The 22,297-nt window shown below is 36.4% G+C and overlaps 2 protein-coding genes across 2 annotated transcripts; one reads left to right on the top strand and one right to left on the bottom strand.

Annotated features, from left to right (window-relative positions):
* The first annotated feature begins 12,089 nt into the window (after positions 1 to 12,089).
* Positions 12,090 to 13,001, top strand: LOC114093769 (olfactory receptor 4C11-like). Its single transcript, XM_071617077.1, has one exon. It carries the CDS (start codon positions 12,090 to 12,092, stop codon positions 12,999 to 13,001), a length of 912 nt encoding a protein of 303 aa, XP_071473178.1.
* Positions 13,002 to 18,825: 5,824 nt separating this feature from the next.
* On the bottom strand, positions 18,826 to 19,755 carry LOC114093566 (olfactory receptor 4C6). The gene has a single exon (XM_027936349.2). The coding sequence runs from the start codon at positions 19,753 to 19,755 to the stop codon at positions 18,826 to 18,828; it is 930 nt and encodes a 309-aa protein (XP_027792150.2).
* Between the last annotated feature and the right edge of the window lie 2,542 nt (positions 19,756 to 22,297).

The raw sequence follows: 22,297 nt of genomic DNA, 5'->3' as shown, positions 1-22,297 counted from the left end.
ATTATTTAAAATGTTTTTGGCAATAAAGCAAAATTTCAATAATTTTCTTGAGTAATTCATGTGTAGAGATTGATGGTTGCAGTTAACTTTTTGATAACCCAAAATTTGGAAAATAATTTCTTCCTAAATATCTAGCAAGATATTAAAGAGGTTAGCAATAATGAGTTTGACTTGGTGTCCAAGCCACAGAATATGTTTTCTCAGAAGTGAGTTTTCAAATGTAACATTTTGAATTATTTCAAAATACTGATCTTGAGCAACTGAGATGGCATATGAATATATGCACACATGTCATATACATATGTACACATGTACATAATGAAGTGTGCATTGGAATCTCTAATTTTCATATAAAGAACAGATTTCACTTGGAGTGACATTTAAAAGATTTATGTATGGCCTTATCTTTTTCTTTGGTTCCTTATTCTGGTTTGGGTTTATCTTTTGCATGTTTTGACTCAAGTTGAAAAATTAGACCTTATTTTGATTCACCCATTTTGTTGGAAAATCAGTTCTGATACTACTAAATCTGAATCTTATCTTTTCTGGCTCAATAGTGAACAGCCCAAAGTCTCAACAAATTTATGAATCACAGGAAATTTATAATCAGGTAATTGAATCATGATTTAATGCTTGTGTCCCTTTATAACACTCTTAAAAGGCAATGTTTCATTCACTCACCTTTTAAAAATGCACAAGGAAATAAATCATGAATTACTATTTAAATAATAATAACAATAATAATAATAATAATTCTGCCTATAACAAAATTCAGTGTATCAATTCCTAATCTCTATGCAAATTTAATATATTTGTGAATCATGTTGATCACTGCTCATTCATAATAATTCGTTTTATGAATACTTTTGTCGTTTAAGTAAGTTGACATTTCTCTCAGTTTTGAATAGTTAATTGGTGACAGTTGTACAAAACTGTGAGAACTATAAGGTCAACTCCTCATGAATGAAACAACAGATTAGAAATAGAATCAATGACATAAAACAAAAACAAAAACAGAATGATCCATGCAAAAAAGAGAAGAGTTTCTCAAAAGTTAGATCCCCTGTGTTTTAGTCAGCTTTTTTGCTTTTGTGACCAAAAGACCTGACAAGAACAATTTCAGAGGAGTGAAATGTTATTTGGGGGCTCACAGTTTCAGAAGTCTCAGTCCATAGATGACCAACTCCATCCTTTGGGGTTTGAGATGAAGTAGAACATCATGATAGTAGAGTGTCACAGAGAAAGGAAAATCAGAATTTGGCCTACAGGAAGTAGGCTCACAAAATATATACAGCTCACAAAAATATTTCAGGTCACAAAATATATACCCCAAAGTCCTGACCTCAATGACCCACTTCCTCTAAATAACATGCCTACCTGTCTACAGTCACCACTCAGGTAATCCCTTTAAGGAGATTAATGCACTGATTAGGTTAAGGCTCTCATAATACAATCATTTCACCTTCACACTTTCTCACATTTGTCTCACACATGAGCTTTTGAGAGAAACTCATATCAAAACCTTAACACTAAACTTGGAATTACAGAGCAATCTATGCCAAGGAAACAACCTTTTTCATTAAATATAATATAGATTCCTAGTGCAAAAATTATTTCACTTATTAGTAGATAAGACCTTCCAGCCATCTAGCAGACACAGTTCTGTTAGAACATTTCAGTCTGTGGCTCCTTGAGTCTCTAGCCAACAATGCCCTTCCTTTAAATTCCACATTCATTAAGCACGCTTATGTAGCAATCAAGTTTCCTTTACAGAATATCCTCCCTGAAGAGAATGATATTGATCAGTGACTGAAATGAGCACTTTGGAGCTCCTGATTTATACTTTTCAAGCATCTCATTAAAATTACATTTTCATTCAGGTAGTCTATTTTTTAATGGTGAATTTACATAGAATAGTGGGTTTCATGTTGTGTATTGGTATGTGAATGTAGCACACTTTGATCAATTTCATTTCCCAATACCTCCCCTTGCCCTCCCCTCTTTTCCATGACCCCTTCTTCAGCCCTTCAGATCTCTCTTCTATTGATGATGAGTATGCACAAGAGAAGCCAATCCATGAGGGAACAGAAGATGAGTAGACGTCTGGGATTCAGTAGAATCAAAGACATTTTCTACACTGTGAGGACTGTGCTTAACACACCGCAGATGGACCCAAATAATGTGCTTTTGAGAGGCTTTCATAGCAATGCCTCATTGGGGATGGTGGAGTTTGGTAATAAAAGTTAGACCATTTACTGGAAAACCATTCAAACTGCAAGTCTATACCTATAGAGGGTGAGGCATCTATTTTTTGAATTATAATGAAAGGCACCAATAAACCACTTGCCATGCCAGCTTTGCCACCAGTTTAGCATTGTTAGATAAGCTACAGGGACTGAGAAAGCGGAAAAGGCAGAGTAGTAATGCAGAGTTGAGAGCTGTTAGCTTTGTGCTTTGGGAATTTGCTCAGGACAAATACATATGTGGAAAGTAACTGATGATGAAAATTTCTTTCATTATCTCTCATTTGAATCAGCTGAGATTTATCTTAAAATGTGTTTAGATACTACAACAGAAAAGCAGTTTCATTCCGTGTCATATTAAAATAGTAAAGTAAGATTGATCCCTCAATCTTACTTTAGTTCTAAATAACATGCCTCATCTGATGATCTCATATTTATATTTCTACCCTTGAAATCCCTCTTGAATTCCAGATTTCCATAGTCAACTATTTATTTGACACTCTTCTTTATATGTTGGATAGACATCTTTACATGTAATGACTGATTCTGTTTGGACCAAACATAGTGTATCTGTAGCCTTCCCAAGAGAGAGTTATCCTTCTAAAACCAGGAAGTCAAAGTTGAAATATCACAGCTTTCACCAAACACATTAGAAAAATATATGTATCTCACTTATATTACAGGCCATAGAGTGTAAGAATTCTTTCTATTTGCACCCTTGTTCTGCTAAATCTATTTTCAGCTCAACAACCAGAGAGTATTGTTAAAACTTAAGCAACATAAGAGGGACAGCCTCCTTGATTAAAACTCTGCAATGGCTCAATCTCAGAGTAAAGAGAAAAGTCTTTACAATGATTTGGAATTCTGTCATCTCATTGGCCTCTTAGGACACTTCCACACTTGGTCTCTCATGGTTTCAGCCATACTGGCTTCCTTGTTTTTCCTTGACTACATCAGGCAGGTGTTCACCTTGAAACATCATTTCGTCCAGATGCCTGTTCTGCTTAAAGTAGCCTTATAATAAGTTACTTGACTAGTGTCTTCAGTGACTTATGATATTCTAGACCACATCCAGTACTTTCTTATTGTCATATTTAATACAGCTTTCCCCTCAAAAACCTGATAGTCTTAGTCATTTATCAAACATCTCTCTCTTTCTTTTCTTTTCTTTTGTTGAATATCAAACCCAGGGCTTTACAAATATTGGACCAGTGTTCTACCACTAACCTATATCCCCAGTCTCCCTTGTTTCTTTTGTGTGTGTGTATGTGTGTGTGTGTGTGTGTGTGTGTGTGTGTGTTTGAGATTTTATTGGCTGTATTGAGAATCAGTACACAGACATTTCACTTTGTACACAATTCTTAATACATGTACCGGAAATCTAAAAAGCTTTATACTGTGATTCTTTTTCAGTTATTCCAGTGACTTTCCAGCTTTTAATTTGGAGGCAATTTTTTCTTAATAGAATATCAAGTACCAGTATCATTGAATGCTGTTGTTACCTAGGTCCCACTAATTCAAAACTTTGTCACACACAACATACTCAAATTTTTCATCTTTCACAGCACATTAAAAATATTAGGAAAACTAGACTTCCACAACCAAAGATGTTACAGAGTACATACGATTCTGACAGCCATGATCCAGTAGTGGTCTTCTTTAGGAAACAATTCTACTAAAAAACACAGGAATAGAAGTAATTTAAAATATTCAAGACATTAAATGCAATACTGTGAATCCAAACTTCCATTTAATATTCTTTGTATTGTAGGATATAAAACTAACCCCTCACCTATGGAATGATAAGCTGACAACAAAGAAAGTCCAAGCCTCCCATAATTCAATATCCCACTATTTTCTGGTTGTACCCAAAAATAAACAACCAGCAAATGATTTCACTTCTAAAAAAAATCATTTGCACTTAAAAAATGGGATGAGGTGGGATTCCCTCTTTTTAAAAAATGTTTTTAGAGCTACTAAAAAACTTGCATTTACAAAATAGTTGATAAAAATATTCCTCTGGATTGTACAAGAAGGGAGACGGGACCACTGAAAAGGCATGGTGTATGATTAATCAGACTTGGCTTCTTTCTCTTCTCCTTCATCAGAGGCTGGACTCTCCTCGTTTTTCGTTTCTTCATTTTCTGCAGGTAAAACTTCTTTAGTTTCCTGGTTAGCCACTTCACTCTGCTTGGGCTCCTCCTTCCTGCGCTTCGGCCTAGCTGACCTTCCTCTTGGGCATCCTGGCAGCACGTGGGGCACGTGCGAGTGCTGCGAGCCAAGGCGCAGGGAAGCCTTCTGAAGCTGCGCTGCCTAGCTGTTGCTGCTGCTGCTGCTGCTGCTGCTGTTGCTGCTTCCTTTGTTTCTTTTTATTAGTATTTGTTATCATCTTACTATTTAATTTACTTATTTTAATCATGGTTTCTTGTCCGTTTTCACTTATGTATAACACTATCTCCAAGAAGATAAACATTTTTGCTTTTTTCTTTATTAATATATACCAGTTGTTGAGCACTTTGGACATAGTAGAAACTCTGTCCAGGATTAAGTGATTATAAAATGGAAAGAGGACTTGTACATATTTTGAGTTTTATAATTACTAATATTATATTCTAACTAATAGAGACCCGATGACACAGCTTTGAAGTACAGGAAGAAGCAGGCATGGTGACATGTGGTTATAGTCCCATCACCTCAGAAGGCTGAGGTGGACTGATCACTGGAGATCAGGAGTTGGAGATCAGTGTGGGCAACATAGTGAAACCACATCTCAAAAGTAAATAAATAGATTACAAAGTTTAGGAAGTATATTTTTGTGGTCTGAAATGCTTATGTCATGAACAACTGAAAATGCCAAATGGTTGAAGACATCACCCATATGAGGTACAGGTGAATGCTGGGTAAACCAGCACTTAAAAGGGTATTACTTCCAAAAGAACAAGAATTTCAGTGAAGTGACTTAAATTCTGAGGTTGGTTTTCCTCCTGGGAGTGTTTGTTGATTCTGGGCATGAGCAGGTGGGAAATCAGGGCTTTGCACTGGAGCAGGGTCATAACTAGAAGAAGGGTTGGAGCAGAGACCCCAGAAGAGCTTTAAAAGAAATTTGGAAAGACACAGTTAGTACTTTTTCCCTCAATAAACTGTATGAATTGGATTGGATTTCCCCCAAAAGATACTGAAATATAATGCCCTGTACCTGTGAATACCCTATTTGCAAACGATTTATTCGCAGATAATCAAGTTAAGATGAAGTTATTACACTGAATTTTAATCCAAAATAAATGTGCCCTTATAATGGGAAAAAAATCTGGACACAGAGACTGACATATGCACAGAGAGAATGCCAAGTGAAGATGGGGCAGAGAGATGGGGTGATGCGACCAAAGCCAGAGACCTCTAAAGACTGAGCACCCATCAATGGTAGGAGAGAGGCACAGAACTGACCCTCCCTCCTGGTTCTCAGGAAGAACCATGTAATAAAAAATAAATAACTAAATAACAGAAGGCAAAGAAATAGAACATAAAAATAAGGAGAACATAGCAACATAAACTCACCTCCTTTAATAAATTAGTATAATTGATAATTTTCCATCAATGTAGTGTTGGTTACATGGTTCTATATATTTTTCAAAACTCATCTGTGTATTTAAAAATGTTGTGCTTTATTATATGTAATAATACTTCAAGATGCTAATTTAAAAATAACAACATGAAAAAATATTTTTTATTTAAATCCTCTCTCATTTCTCTTTCATTCTCTACTGACTGCAAAATGTTTTTAAGATTATATAAATTTTAGGAGGTAGTTTTATTTTTACCTGCTTGTATTATAATGGATATCATCAACATTATTAGCATTAATGGAAAATAATTATCAATTCATTAGTAGTAAGCCATTGTATTTAATGGTAATGTGTGTGGGTGCAGGTGTGTGGTGCTGGGCATCAAACCCAAGTCATGTACCAGCATTGGACCTCTAATGTACACCTCCAGCCGTGATGGAAATGTTTCAGAATAGGAATCTAAGAGAAGTTAAGAAATGTACCTACAGTCCCAGAAACACAAGCAATGGAGGTAGAATTCAATCACATGGTGTCTATTTGTATTTTCAATTGGGCTGAGAGTTTTGCCTAATATTCAAAGAGTTTCAGTTTAAAGGAGAATGTCTTTGGTAACTTTAGTAGTCTACATCTCAAGGTGACTTTGAATGCATGCTGGGAGGGATCATTGGGTAAATGAAAGAGCAACTGTCCCTTAAGACAGACCAAGAGAACAGGAAAGCAACTAAATTTGCCTACTACCAGCTTTGCCTAGAATTAATTGGCTCATTGTTTGCTGCGATCCTGGGTTATCTGTGGTAAGTAGTTCACTAAGCAAATTCTTCAGGGTTTTTGTGGGAAGGGATGGCATACTTCCCCTCTGAAGGCTGGGCATTGTGAGTTTTATGAAATATCTATAAGTATCTCGAGGAGGACAATGAGATGTATTATACACAGGTTCTGCAAGAGAACATTTTGGAGTAAGATAATTGATTGTGTGCATACTTCTGGAACAGTGAGGTTATTGTTTTTTCTAGAAATTTTTAGAAAGAGGATTAAGTAATTTCCTGCCAACATTCCAAATCTTTTGGTAGAGTCTGATTTAGGGCTTCTAGAAATATCTATGTGGATTATCTCCTCTGCCATAGGTTCTGTAATGGAAAGCAAGAGTGGATGAATCGAAAGTATAATTTACAGGTTGCACATTTACAGTCATACATGATTCATCTTCAAAGTAAACCAGTGTGGAAACAGAGAAAATTATGACTATCTTATTAGATACCATCTCTTTTTTTACCAAGAAAAAAGGTAAGTTTTCAAACCCAGCTGAATTATTTTCTTTCCTTTTCTTCCCATTCAGGACCAAGTCACTCTCATCTGATTCCATCTCCTGAGAAATCTAAAATTCCATAAATATACATTTTCCCACTTGATGATGAAAAAGTTTCAGTATTTCATGTTCTTCAGGTTTCAGTTACCTCTGCTTGACCTAGCAGTTTCTTAGGCTCAATTCCAATCGAGGATGAAGGGGGGCAAGGTGTAGTACCTAATACCTGCAGATCTCTCATTTGCAAAGTCTGAAGTCAGGACAAAAATAGGGATGCACACTCATTATATGCACTGATGCTGATGAAATGAGTATCTTGATATTGATGATGCTAGTGTGGGCTTTCTAGGATCTCTTGTCAGCCTTGCTTACTATGTCTTTTTGTGGTGTAAGGCATAACAGAAAAAGTGGAGGAAACAGCAGCAAACTCTTCGGTGAAATCTCAGAAGAATGCACTCTTTATCTGTGGTTCTTTGTTTACTTTGCATGAGGGATTGTCTCTCTCTCATCTCCCAATTCTGCCTTTTCAGACTCTTGTTCATAATAACATTTTTTTTGTATTTTTGTCTTTGATTCCTCCTACTAGTCTCTAAACTTTCTACTTCTTCTCAGTAATATTTTTCAGATACACATATAAAATGCTGGTCTCTTTGACCCATCCTAAAGATTGCATTCCTTTAATAACCAAGATATGTCCTGAAAATTTACATGGTTTTCTTTGCTGCCTGTTTATGGTTATTTGATTCTGTGCTGTCTCCACCAGGATGAACGGGATATGATTCTTCACATGGCAGTAGGGATGGAGTGTTAAGAGATTTCCATTGAACACAAAGGTTTGAGTTCTGATCCTGGGTCTTCTCTGATTGCCCTCTGCTAAACTCCATCTCCCAGGTTATTCTAAAGTGTCCAAATTGAAACAGCACAAGACTGCCTTACAAGGCATAGTAAAATCAAATGAATGCCAAATGTCGAAGGAAAAGTGAGAGAAGGGTATGCTGGATATTACATGATTCAATACACACACATTTTAACAGTGGAAGACTATCAATGAGAAACTCATGTGACTGGAGAACTCTGGGAGGGTTTTGCTGAGGAGATAAGTATTTTAATTGTGTGCTCTATCAAAAGAGAAATGGAGGGTGGAGATTATGGAAGAGTAAAGGTAATCAGATACTGAGGTATGGAAGTTTCGGAGTATGAGACTGTGGGTATATTTATGAGCAAAGAATTTTTCAGATATGGGTGGAACATGGATAAGAAGCATTGGAAAGGTAAGGGACAAGTGTGACAGTGGTACAGGGGATGGGGGTTTGAAAGTCACAGCAAGTACCTTAACCATTGTGTTTGAAAAACATAGCAATCGTTTTATTGTATGTATGAATGACTGTATTTTTTTAAGTGACAACTTTCTTATTTAAAGGATAAGAAAGAGGTTAAAGAAGAGGAGGGTGTCAAAAGTGAGAAGATAAAATATTTGAATTGGGGTCCTTTTTATTTAGACCATAGAATAGATATCCCGGTAAGGGCCTGTAGGGATCTTGAAGGGTGTTAGCAATGGCAACTTATAACATAGACATTTGTGGAACTCAGCATGAATTTCTGATGCTTATGTGTTAATAATTCTCATGATAAAATCTCATATATGTATGTAGCAAAATCACTTTAGAACTTAAGTACAAAATACTATGCAAGAGGATAATATTCTGGCTTTAGGACTATACAAATGTTCCTGTTAAAGCAGATGAAATTGAGTATATCCACAAGAAATCATTTTAAAAATAACTATGAATAAATGGCAGAAAGATCAATTGAGGAAAAGGAGCAGGAGTAGAGAGAGGGAAGAGGAAGGTACTGGGGTCTGAATTAGACAAGATATACGCTTGTACAATTATGTCACAATGAATTCTACTGCCTTATGTAACTAAAAAGAACCAATAAATAAAAGCTGATGAAGGATCTTAAATTTTATAATCCCTCACAGAGAATAGTTGAGAATGAGCACTTTTGATTCCTCTCTTAAGAAAGGAAGTAGTAAGCTGAAATTATAATGGATCATATTTGGGATGTTTGCAGGCTGCATGACAGTTTATTTTATTGCTGCCACAGTGAATTCACTTCTTTGTGTTCCACCAAGTTTCTAAAACAGATGTCTTAATGTGGACTCTGAAATTTTTTAAGAGATAGGTTCTTTGTTACATATAAGTTCTTCAAAAACCCCATCCAAAAACTGTTAAATCCATTAAACAACTGAGAAATTTTTGTTCTTATTTGATGAATAAATCATAATAAAAGCTGATCTCACGTGTAATGCCCTCAGATTTTACAGGTTACCAAGGACAAGGTATCCAAATTTCATAACCTGGCTTTCATGAACTGTACCTAGAAAGACAGATTGCTTTCTACTGTGTCTTTGGAGTCCAGATTACTAGAGATTTTGTGTTGATCTATTAGTTTAATATTTTTTTCTACTCATTTCCATTAAAACTTGCTTTCTTTTCTCTTATCCCAAATTCCCACAGTCCTCTATTTTCCATTTCTCTGAATTTCACACTTTTCCACAATAAAAGGACTGTTTAGATGTTTTATCATGGGTTTACTGTATTCAAGTTACTTTGAACTTTCAATTCATTTGCTTTTTGTACATATTAAAAATATTAGGAGCTGTCATTCCTAGCTATAGATGACACCTACTTTTCTAATATCAACCACAGAGTGGCTTAAAGGATTGATGAGTGTATCTACATTTATTTTAGAACTCATAGAAATTGAAAAGAACAGGTGAACATTTTTCCCATTCCTCATAGCAATTATAGATAATTTTTGATCCAGGGTTTTAAGCAAAAAATTTTTATAGACGAATGGAAAATAAATACAAATTTTATAATATTTTGAAACAAAGAACTATGTTAAAGTGGGAAAACTGGTAGAATATATAATGGAAAACATCACAGAAAAAGAGAAATAAGAGAATATAGAACAAAATCAAAATTATAATTCATAATTGATAATTGTTATTTGTTGCATTAATATACATTCATGTATAATATGAAAATGGCTAATAATAATCTGACAAAGAAATTTAAGATGACCATAAGAGAAATACTATCATGAAATACATGTGCCAAATGTAAATTTTATTGATGAAGATTATATGACTATAATGAAATATGAAAAAATTTATTTGTGTTAAGCTATTGAGTTAACAATGTCACAAAATAATAAATTTTGGCATGCTTCTCAAGTGTTCTGAAAAATAATCAATACTGAAACATAGTACATATTTACACATAAAAGAATCATACAGAAATACACACACATGCAAATAAACTTGTGAATGTCTCTGTAAATAGATATTTTAAAAAGTAAAAATACTTATGGGCAGTGGAGTTGTACATTTAAATGATTTGGAATGAAAATCTTTTACTTCAGTACTACGTGTTAAGTCAGTGATGCTCTATTATTGAGCTACATTCCAGCCATTTTAGTTTTTATTTTGAGAGAATGTCTCCCTAAGCTGCCCAGGCTGACATTGAACTTGGAAACCCTCCTCAGTCTCATGACTCACTGGAATTACAAGTGTTAACCATCATTCCCAGCAAGATTTTATTTTTTTTTCTCAAATCCCTCTGTTTCCTTTGAATATTTCATCACAATATGGTTTATTCTATAGTAAATGTATAGTGAGTACAGTAACACAAAATTTTGAAAGCAGAGTTTATAATAAGTAGTAATAACAATACTTTTCACTAGCATTTGTGCAATAATATTGCACTTGGAAATATACCATCATTACTTTTCCAACAAAGTCAAAGTAATATTTTTCAAAAATTTTGACATTATCACACTGTAAAATGGAAAATTAAGCTATCACAGGAATAGTGATTATGATTCTGAATCAAAATCATAATATAAAGTGACATCATATGATTATTTTAATCATATAGTTAATGAGCCACATAATCATGTAATTAACAAGCACTTGGAATAGTAAAAATGTAAAATTTTATGTTGAAATTATGGACAAGTTTTAAAACTAATGTTTTTTTAAAAAATAATATCCTAGGGAATTAAGTATGTTCATGTAAAAGGGGCATATATGATTTTTATAAAGCATTTCCAAGATTATAGACATATGAGAAAACTTATACTAGGTCAAAATTAGAGGCAGAAAAAACTCAAAATTCTAATGAAATAATTTTTAAATGTACAATCAAGAAAGTTTCTTTCTACTATGCCCCTTTGAGTTATTATCTAAGATTAAATAATTTTATTACTCATAAAATTATGAAGATCAGTGAACTGATTTCTTAAACCAAAGTGCATTACTGAGAGGTAGTGAAAATAGATTTTTGGAGAACTTATTTAATCCAAGATATTAAAGGGGTAGAACATAATATGGAAACTAAAATGAGTGAAATTAACTGAGAAGAAATTTATTGGGTAGAATTCTCCAGTATTAATAATTCATATGTAATAGTGTTTTAAGATTCAAAAATTCATAGATAAAATGACGATACATTAAAGATCTGTGCAAATGTGTTTAGGTATGTAGTTATAAAACCTATTTTAATTCTGAAAGTTCAGAATAAGTTATGGCAAGTATTAGAATTCCATTTTTGATATAGGAAGGCTGAGTTTCAAAACAACCACACATCCAAGGAAAGAACAAATTCTACAATTATCTATCTAGGTAAGAATAAACATATTTGAAGGACATGTATCTTTTATTTCCCAAATGCAAAAAACTTGATTCAACCCAGTGAGTTTCTGAGTCAACAGAGAAATCTAGAAGAGTCAAGAGCATCACAATCTTAAATGATGCCAAGGGATTTTGTCTCACTACAAATGAAATGGAGGTAACAGCGCATGCTGGAACTGAAGAATTTGTAGATCAGCACACTGATCTTTTAAAGATGTAAGTTATTTTCTTCTCTATGCAGGTTAAACATTTGTCAACTGCATGCTGGCACTGACAGGGTGATGCATAACGGCAGCGTGACTGAATTCATTCTGTTTGGGTTGACACAAGACCCTGGAAAGCAGAAGGCAATATTTGGGGTCTTCTTGATTCTTTACCTCATGACTCTGCTGGGGAACTTTCTCATTGTGGTGACCATTAAAACAAGCCAGATGCTTGGGAGTCCCATGTTCTATTTCCTTTTCTACCTGTCTTTTGCAGATGCTTGCTTCTCTACAACCACAGCCCCCAGACTGATTGTGGATGCCCTATCTCAGAAGAAGACCATTTCCTACAATGAGTGCATGACTCAAGTTTTTGCAGCCCATTTCTTTGGCTGCATGGAGATATTTGTGCTCATCCTCATGGCCTTTGATCGCTATGTAGCCATTTGTAAGCCCTTAAGATACACAACCATCATGAGTCAGCGTGTCTGTGGTGTGTTGGTGATTCTGGCCTGGGTGGGATCTTGCATTCATTCCTCAGCACAGATTTTCCTGGCTTTGAGATTGCCCTTCTGTGGCCCCAATGTGATTGATCACTATTTCTGTGATTTGCAGCCCTTGTTGAAACTTGCCTGCATGGACACTTATGTGATAAATTTGCTAGTTGTTTCTAACAGTGGGGTCATATGCATGGTGAGTTTCACAATCTTACTTATCTCCTATGTTGTCATCCTGTACTCTCTGAGAAACCACAGTGCAGAAGGAAGATGGAAAGCTCTTTCCACATGCACCTCCCACTGTATTGTTGTGGTCATATTTTTTGGTCCATGTATATTTATATACACTCGTCCTCCCACCACCTTTCCAATAGACAAGATGGTGGCTGTGTTTTATACAATTGGGACACCATTACTGAATCCATTGATCTATACCCTAAGGAATGCAGAAGTGAAAAATGCCATGAAAAAATTATGGTGTAGCAAAGTATAACTTTAAATTGATAAATGATATATGAGGATCCTAATGTACACTCTCTGAATGGTTTGTTTTTTATGGATGGACTAGAAACATAAAATACTAATGATAAGTAATCAAGATCTCTGCATATGTGTGTGTATATAAAAATCATGATCTCATCCCATCCTCTGGAATATGTGTATTATACCTGACTAATCACAGAATGATCATGATGTACATTTGTCTATACTAACACTTTTCCCCAGATTTATTGTAGTCCATTTGAATATGGTCATAAGAGCACTCCATAAGAAACTGGACAGAACTAAAGTTATTGTCTTGCCAACCAAAGGATTAGAAAGAATGCTTCTAGAAATCTGCCTGTTTCACTGAGGATGTGTACAGTGATACATGCGCAAACTCCTATAAAAACATGAAAGTCCAATGGAAACCTAGGCCCTGCCTGGAAAGCATCTAAGAGTTCTGTGAAAGGAGAGGGAGGAGGAGCTCACTATTTGAATGAGATAGGCCACATCAACCATCCTGTCTCCTGGGCTGGGGGCATCTTTCACATTGCTCTTCACAAAAGAGAGAGAGGAGTCCCTGAGAGGGCTTGGCATCTGGAAGATACCATGGGAGCAGGAAGATATATGTGTAGAAGAGTGAGAAGGTAAAAGAAAAATGTTGATTTTCCCCAGATGGAAAGAAAGACCTTTATAGTACTTATATTTTGTTAATCACATTGGACTATATGAAAATGTACTGGAAGAGATGGAGTTTCAGGATATGCCTATAACATTGACCTTGAGTACCTTAGCTTGTCAGCTATTGTGCTTATTTTAGGTGCCAGATATGAGTAAAGACACATATTTTTTTTCCTCTCTCTTAATAGGTCCTTAAATATTTAAATTCAGATATTCTTGGAATAAAGGTCCAGTCTAATGTTTCTCACCTTTGAACTTTTAGCTTTATATAAAAGTGTTTTAAACACTTTTCGTTTTGAAGTTTTTTTTCATTTTGAAAATTACCTAATCTGTGTGTATAATGCACATTCACCCCCACTCCGCATTATAATCTCACAATGAAATATTGTTATCTTATTTCTGTACCTGAGCATAAGAGCCCAACCCTAGTGGTACACTGAAGCACCACTGTAAGTGACTTTGGCTAATGAACAAAGAACATGATATACTTTGTATGTATATGGGCTCTTCTGTCAACTGAACATGAAAATTCATTGTGTTCCACAAAGACTCCCAATAACTCTGACATAGGCAAGTGGTGACAGAGAAGATTTTGACATCCCAAAGAGGATATCTGTCAGAGTTCTCAGTCCCATACGCAAAAGTGGCTAATTTGTTTATACCCTTTCCTGATGAATATTCATAATTTGTATAATTTTAGTCTTCCAATTCTGTTTTTAAACAACTGAATCTAGTCCTGTGACTGTTACATTTAAATGTAACTACATTTTACAAAAGCAGGACACAATAAAAAATAATATTAATTTCTTGTGTCTCTCTGATGCATTAAACAACATAGTATGAAAGAATTTATGTCAGTGCCTGAATGAAAATTCATACAGTTTCATGAATTTTCTCATTGCTATTATATAGCATAGAGCCCCAATTTCCATAGGTGTTGAATAAGGCCTCTAACAGAAATTTAAATCCAATCCAAATGTATCCCTGCATCTGTGAACCATCTTCTATCCATCCACCCTCCCCCACAGCACAATAGGGTACCTATGATTTACAACAACTAATTGCCTACTTCAGAATAGCTAATAGGATTTTATTCATTTTTAATAATAAATGTTTAAGTGTTACATGTATATGTTGCAATGTTCTGATCATTACATATATTGAAGTATCACTTTGTACCACATGTAATGCCATAGAATTATTATGTCCATTAAAAATAAAAAAGACACAAAAATTTAAAAAAAAATAAGTTAAAATGCCCAATGTATGTTATTTTTAAAGTTTTAAAAGTTCCTTCACTCTCTACCTTCAGTTGAGATCTGAGAACACTAAATACGAAAACTGAATAGAGAAGTCTAAAGTTTGTTCAAAGAAGGGATAATTATTCAGGAAGGAGAAAAGTCTTATGTGTCTTGGTATTTTAATAAGCTGACTCACTTGTCTATGGATGTGCCAGATGTTAAAATTCTTTTTTTTTCCTTTCTCTTTTGGGATATTTTGAAAGTCTTTTCAAAATATCCCCCTTGGCATTTTGATTGTAGTTTCCTTGATGTAGAATGAAAATATCTATTCATTTTGGTTCCTCGTGACTCCTCCTTAGGCCTTTAAAATGGTGTGGACTTCATCATGATGCTTTGGGACCTGGTTCCTATAACACCTCCTATATCTGCTTTGGCAGACAATGAATCTCTTACACTGAGAAATCCTATCAACATAGAAACACTGTTAATGTAGGTTGATATCACCAGCAACCCTCACTGTTTTGTTTTGTTTTTTGTTGTTGTTGTTTTGTTTTGTTTTTGTTTTTTGGTCGGGCATTGACTGTTTCTGCCTAGATGTTTCTGATCTCCTGGGACCAGCAATTGGGAAGGTTCTAAGCTCTCAGATCAATACACAAATGAGCAGATACACACACACACACACACACACATAAATAAAAGTGAGTGACAGGCACATCTCCCCAAAGCTATTTTCAGAAATCATTTTCCCACTTAATACATTGACCAAGGGTTTATATTCTTTTCCTAGTTTTGCAAATTCATACCTTTATAAGGCCCTCTGGTAAGGAAATAGGCAGTGTGATCTGGATGCACCCTGTAATTTCATATTCATGATCTCTAGTCAAACTTTAAAATTTAACATATTAAAACATGGGAGATGTTGATTCATGAATGACTTGCCTTTCTTAACAGTGAAATTTGAGGAAATTTCATTGAAAAAGGGGCAGAACATAATTTTAATGCAATAAACATTGCTTTGCCTGCACTGTAAAGGTACATTTTAGAGACAAAGGTTTGTACACTTAAACTTATCTGAAAACAGAAAAATTTAAAGCAAATTGAACAAGGAGTAATTTTAGAAAAGGGTAAAGAGGAAAGCAGAGGAGTGAGTAGATAGAAACAATGTTTGAAAACCAATTGGGTTAGAGGAAGAAGTCAAAGTGATCTCATAAACTATCTAAGACAGCTCCTGTAAAGTCCCTTTGTGATCTTCATAGTGAAAAGGGCCATTTTTTTAGTTCCCTATTTCTACATTCAGTATTGAGGCTTCTTAAAACAAAAACAAAAAACAAAACAACAACAACAAAAACCAAAAAAACCAAAAACAAAACAAAACAAAACAAAACAAAAAACAAAAACCACCAACAACAACAACAACAACAAAAAAAACCCTCAGGATTCTGGAAAGTATCATCACTAGAATGTGAACAGATAAAAGAAAAGTATAATTTAGAAGTAATTTCAGCATCAGTCACTTCAAATAGCTAGGTGATAGGGGGCCTGTAGACTCAAGAGGGTGGCAATCATTCAGGGCATACTGAGGCACATGCAACCACCAATCTTGTCCCCTTACTCCAACCTGTGGGTCAGCGGAGAACATCACCTTGTAAGGTAGAAGGTTAGGACCTGAAGAAGCAGAACAGGGCTAAGGAATGACAACACTTGCCTCCAGGCTTGTCTATGATATCAAAACACTTTCTCAATTTCACCACAGGAAAAAAGGGATTTGGCGTTTCACACAGCAAACTCTAGCTGTTTAAAGTGAGTCAGTTTAATAGTAATGATGAGAACCAGTCATTGACAAAAATAGTCAAAAGGAGACAGCCATGTGAAGATTAGTAGGATGAAGATTCCAGAGGGGGAAAGATCTGATTTGGCAGAGGAACTGCCAGGGCATTTCCAAGGAAATATAAAAGACCAATGGATTGAATGAAATGATCCATGTAGAGAACAGAGAGAAGAGGTCACAGATGTAGACTCCGTGGTGCCAATACACTTAAGTTCAGCCCTTCTTGAAGCCCCAAAGAGAATGAAGACTATTGTTACTGCTTTAAAATGACCCAAAGTTAAAACATTCTTCCAGGACACAGGTAGCTCTTCTGTGCTATAGAAGACTTGAACAATACCTTTCCAAGTTGTGAACAGATATTGTAGCAAATTTCTATTTTTCTCTTAATTTTTAATTGCAGAGCAAACTTCAGAATACCCTCTGGAATACTTCATAGTATGGTACCTATCACAACTTCATTTTCTTTATGTTTTCTGCTTATGAACAGTAAAGAAAAAAATCCATAATAACATGATTATTTTGTTTTTTATGAAAATATTAAGGTGGTTTTATGTTATTATAATAATATGATGTGAATATTAAAAAGGATCTTAAAGTGAAGTTCTTAAATTTATATTTGTGTGGAAGAAATAATAACTTTATAAATATCAATATAATAATGTAACATTAGCTTTACTTTTACATTTCTTTTTTTATATTTGTAAGTTTTACTTACTATAGGATCCTATTATCAAACTATAATTGCTTGTCCTAACGAAATCTCAATAGAAATTAGGTGAGCCTGCTAATAGAATCATTCTCAGACTACTCAATATGAAGTAGCCTCCAAAATAGCCTTCTACGTCCATAAAGGTCTCTCTGTTTATTTTTTAGTTACTTATTCATTATCTTATTTTTTTCCCCTAACTATATTCACTTTTTTTAATGGCTCTTGTCTTCTAAAAGCATTTATCAGACAGCTATTACAAATCTACTAGGTGCCAGATGAAGTGGTACATGCCTGTAATCCAAGTGGCTCAGGAGGCTAAGGCATGAGGATGGCAAATTCAAAGCCAGTCTCAGCAATGGTGATGCACTAAGTCACTCAGTGAGACCCTATCTCTAAATAAAATAGATACAAATACAAAATAGGCTGGGGATATAACTCAGAGGTCAAGTGCCCCTGAGTTCAATTCCCAGTACCGCCCCCCCCCCCACACACACACACAAAAAAATACAAAGTTAGTAAGGTTGATCACAGGGGCACATAACTACAATCCTAGCAGCTTTGAAGGTTGAGGCAGGAGGATTGCAAGTTAAAATCATCCTCAGCAATTTAGCAAGGCCCTCAGCAATTTAGTGAGGCCTGTCTAAAAAATAAAAACATGTTCAAAAGAGCTGGGGATGTGGCTCAGTGGTTAAGCACCACTGGGTTCAATTCCTGATGGAAAACCAAAACAAAGCAAAAACAAAACTTAGTAGGGAGCCAAACATAAATAACCCAAAGTCCTTCTTTCATGAACATCCAGCAGGGACTACGAGGGAGAGTAGAATGTAGTGAAAGTCATCTGGTTACTGTACAAAGAATTTTTACTTTTGATCATAGTTACTGAGGAATTAAAGGTACTGGGCAGGAGTGGAGCCTCCTTGAGCTGAACCATGGGGAAGGTTTCTCAAGGAAGGTAGTGCTTGATCTCTTAGGTGGGGACAGAAGTCAGAGAGAAAGCACAACCTGAGGAGGCTGAGAGTGCGTTTTCAGACAGAGAAAAGCAAAGGCCCTGAGGAGAGTAAGGGTTGCCTAGCTGTTTGAGGGAGGAGAGGGCTCATGATGTGCTTGGAGAGGTCAAAGCAGTAGCAAGAGGAGTCAGCATTCCAGGGCAGGGTGAGGGGATTCTAAGTGATGGGGAGCAGAGAAGGATATCAAGCAAGAGGGCATCAAAAACTCTGTTTAGCTCACACGATAAATTCACACAGTTTTCTTTAAAAACTCAAATTTAAAAGCTCCCTGTGGGTTGCAGTGGAGAATGGACAGCTTTAGTTCTCACACCATTTCTGAAAGAACAACTAACTCTTATGGGGAACAGCTGAAGTTCTTAGCGTGACAGCTAACTGCCAACCAAACTCCCTTGCTTCATCCAAAGTTTCTTCATGGCATTTTTCACCTCTGCGTTCCTCAGTGTGTAGATCAAGGGATTCAGCATGGGGGTGATGATGGAGTCAGACACAGCCATCGCCTTGTCTATGGGGTAAACAGCCACAGGCCTCACATATAAGAAAATACACGGCACAAAGAACAGCACAACCACTGCGAGGTGGGAGCCACAGGTGGAGAGGGCTTTGTGTCTCCCTTGGGAGCTGTAGGACTTTAGAGAACATAGGATGGCTATGTATGAGGCGATTAGGATGAGGAAGATGGCCATGCACATCACCCCACTGTTGAGGATGACTAAGAGACCCAGAGTGTGGGTGTCCATGCAGGCAATTGTCAGTAACTGAAACAAATCACATACAAAGTGATCGATGACATTGGGGTCACAGAAGGGTATTTGATACATGAAGAAAAGCTGTATGGTGGCGTGCATGGACCCGCCGAGCCAGGCCCCTCCCACCAGCAGGCAGCACACTCGAGGACTCATGATGTTGGTGTAGTGCAGGGGCTTACAGATGGCCACGTAGCGGTCACAGGCCATCACGGTGAGCAGGATGATTCCCACACTGCCAAAGAAATGCTCTGCAAAGAGCTGGGTCATGCATCCTTCAAGGGAGATGGTGGTGCTCTCAGAGAGGGAGTCCACAATTAACTTGGGGGCAATAACAGAAGAGTAGGTGACATCCAGAAGGGACAGGAAGGTGAGAAAAAAGTACATAGGTGATCTCAGACTCTGACTTGTAATCATGGTCACCATAATGAGTAGATTTCCCAGCACAATGATCACATACATGATTAGGAATACAGCAGAGAATATTTTCCTCAGCTCCGGGTTCTCTGTAAGACCCAAAAGGATGAACTCTGTCACATTGTTCTGATTTCCCATCTATCTGGTGTGTGTGTGAGCTTCTGTTGAAAGTTGGGACACCTACAAAAAAGCAACATATGATTTGTAGTTCATGATTTGTTGACTTCCTGTATTTCTAGGACCCTAGGAACCTGTTGTCTTTCTTAAAAAATTCATTTATTCACCAACCAAGCATTTGACTTTTAGGAAAATGTGCTAAATATAAAATTTATAAATGCATACTTTATTAGTGAAAGTTTCCCTCATGTCTTTTCTGTTTTCAAATTGTCCTTCTGTGTTTAATTGGTTTCTCTTCCTCCTTCTTCTAACTTAAGGATTTTTATTATTATTAGCCAATAGTTTTGGACACCTACCTCATTCCAAGCACTATAGTTATGCTATGATTATCTTTATCTTTCAAATAAAGACAATGATTTTAATTATTCTTCCTGTGCTCTTTTTCAAAAACATATTGTCATGGTTCAGATATGAGGTGTACCCCCAAAGGTGAAGTGATTGGGTTATGAGAGTTCTGACCTAATGGATGCATTAATCCCCTGATAGGGATTAACTGAGTTGTAACTAGGCAAGTCGAGTGTGGCTGGAGGAGGTGGGTTTCTGGGGTCATGCCTTTGTGGTTTTATTTTGGTTTTGGTCTGCATTGACCTACCCCTGTGGTAAGCCATTGTTATAGATCGTGGCCGCCATTAGAAGATGGCGCCGGCTTCCACTGAGGCCTGAGGTAAACAACTCCTTTTATGGAGAGTTGGCACGCAATCCCTGACCACCCTATGAGAAAGATCCACGTGGCAGCTTAAGATTGGTATGTGGGAGGCTTTATTAGGCTATGCTTGGGCGCTCGGCGGGGGGGTCGCTAGAAGATGATACTTGAATCAAGGCCTGAATAAACTGCTGAAAGAAGAATCCTGTGTCGTGTTTTCCCTTGCCGGCAAGGGGTCGCGACATACCCCTATTTCTCTCTCTCTGCTTCCTGGTGGTCATGTCCTGATCCACTTTCTTTAACCATATTTTTCTGCCATGATGTTCTACCTCATTTTGGGCCCCGAAAGAATGAAGTCAACCATCTCTGAACTGAGATTACTGAAATTATTAGACTCCAAATAAACTTGTACTCCTCTAATTGTTCTTATCTGGTCTTTTCGTCATAGCTACTAAAAATCAGACTAAAACAAATATGGTAATGCTTTTATAATTTTGTGTTTTACTTCTAAAATTTAAGTGATCATATATGCTTAAAACTGGTGATTATATAATCCCCAATTAATATGTTGTTCAATGATGAAAATTTAGCCCAACAGTTTCTCTGTCCTTTAAATGCAGCAAAAGATTTTTGAGCATAATAATGAGAACTAGAAACATTAGTTTTCAGGTTGATTATCTTGTTGGGCACTGTTCCATGTATGACCTCATGTAAACCAGATGATGCCACATGAGGTAGGAACCCTTACTCTTCCCATGGGAATGAGACACTGAAACCTTGGAAAGCTATGTTATAATTTTATGATTAGCATTTTGTGGAGGCAGTGTTTGTATCACACAGATCAAATTTTTACCTATTATATTCAATGATCAGAGAAGAGAAAAATACATAGTGTGGTACTTAAGAAAGATTGCTACTACAACCAAGAGGAAAAGCTACAGTGGAAACATGGCTTGCCTTGCCAGGTATTTTGGAGGAGACACTGGCTGACCCATTGAAGGGATTTTACAAATATTGTAGCTTTAAAAAATTTAGATTATATCATTTCATGAATGAGGCCACTGTTGGTATGCTATAATCTGCCTCTTCTCCAACCATTACACAAAGCACAGAGCATTCACAGGGGACTGGAAGTGTCCTGCTTTACAAAATCCTCTCCCTCCTTGCTAAGGCCTTTATTGCAAAAACCTTTGTAAATTTAAAGATCATTGGTTCAGGATTCAGAAATGAAAAGTGGATTATATTGAAAGATACCTTCTTAGTATAGTCTGTCCCATGGTCATCCTGCTGGCATCTCTGAGCCTTGGTTGCCTCATCTGCAGTGTAAGGATAGCCCACAGGAGAAGCAGCAGCAGAAGTGACTCTGTTCTCTTCAAACATAAACACTCAGTTCTTTTTTCACAGTGATTGCTTAGGCCTCTAGTTTAAATTTCCTTAGGGGGTGGTTCATTCATGTTTATAACTTTTCGAAGGTCAAGGCTCTAGGTAATATCCACACATTGTTTCCATAAGGCTTGGTGCTTAGAGCAACTCACTCTAGACACACAACAATATTCAACTTTCCACCTGACATGAGACTTCTGCTGTCTGTCCTGGTCTTCCTTATCTACTGGACTTACTGTGCTCTCTGCTTTACCCCAATGCCAGTCCCACATGTTTCTGCCAGACCCATATCCTGTTTCTTTCCACCCATGGCTTCCTTTTCTCAGGGAATGTTACTGGATCCAGACACAGCAAACCAGCTCTGTCTTCCAGCCAGGTTATGAACCAGCTTTGTCATGGCCACCTGTCTGTGTCTCAGTGTCTGCAGCAGTGTGAGTAATACACCATAGTTACAATGCTTATATTGATAACTAATTA

Source organism: Marmota flaviventris, chromosome 9 (genome assembly GCF_047511675.1).
Source record: "Marmota flaviventris isolate mMarFla1 chromosome 9, mMarFla1.hap1, whole genome shotgun sequence".
Taxonomy (NCBI): domain Eukaryota; kingdom Metazoa; phylum Chordata; class Mammalia; order Rodentia; family Sciuridae; genus Marmota; species Marmota flaviventris.
The sequence above is the reverse complement of the archived record's forward strand: the minus strand, read 5'-3'. Positions and strand labels throughout refer to the sequence as shown.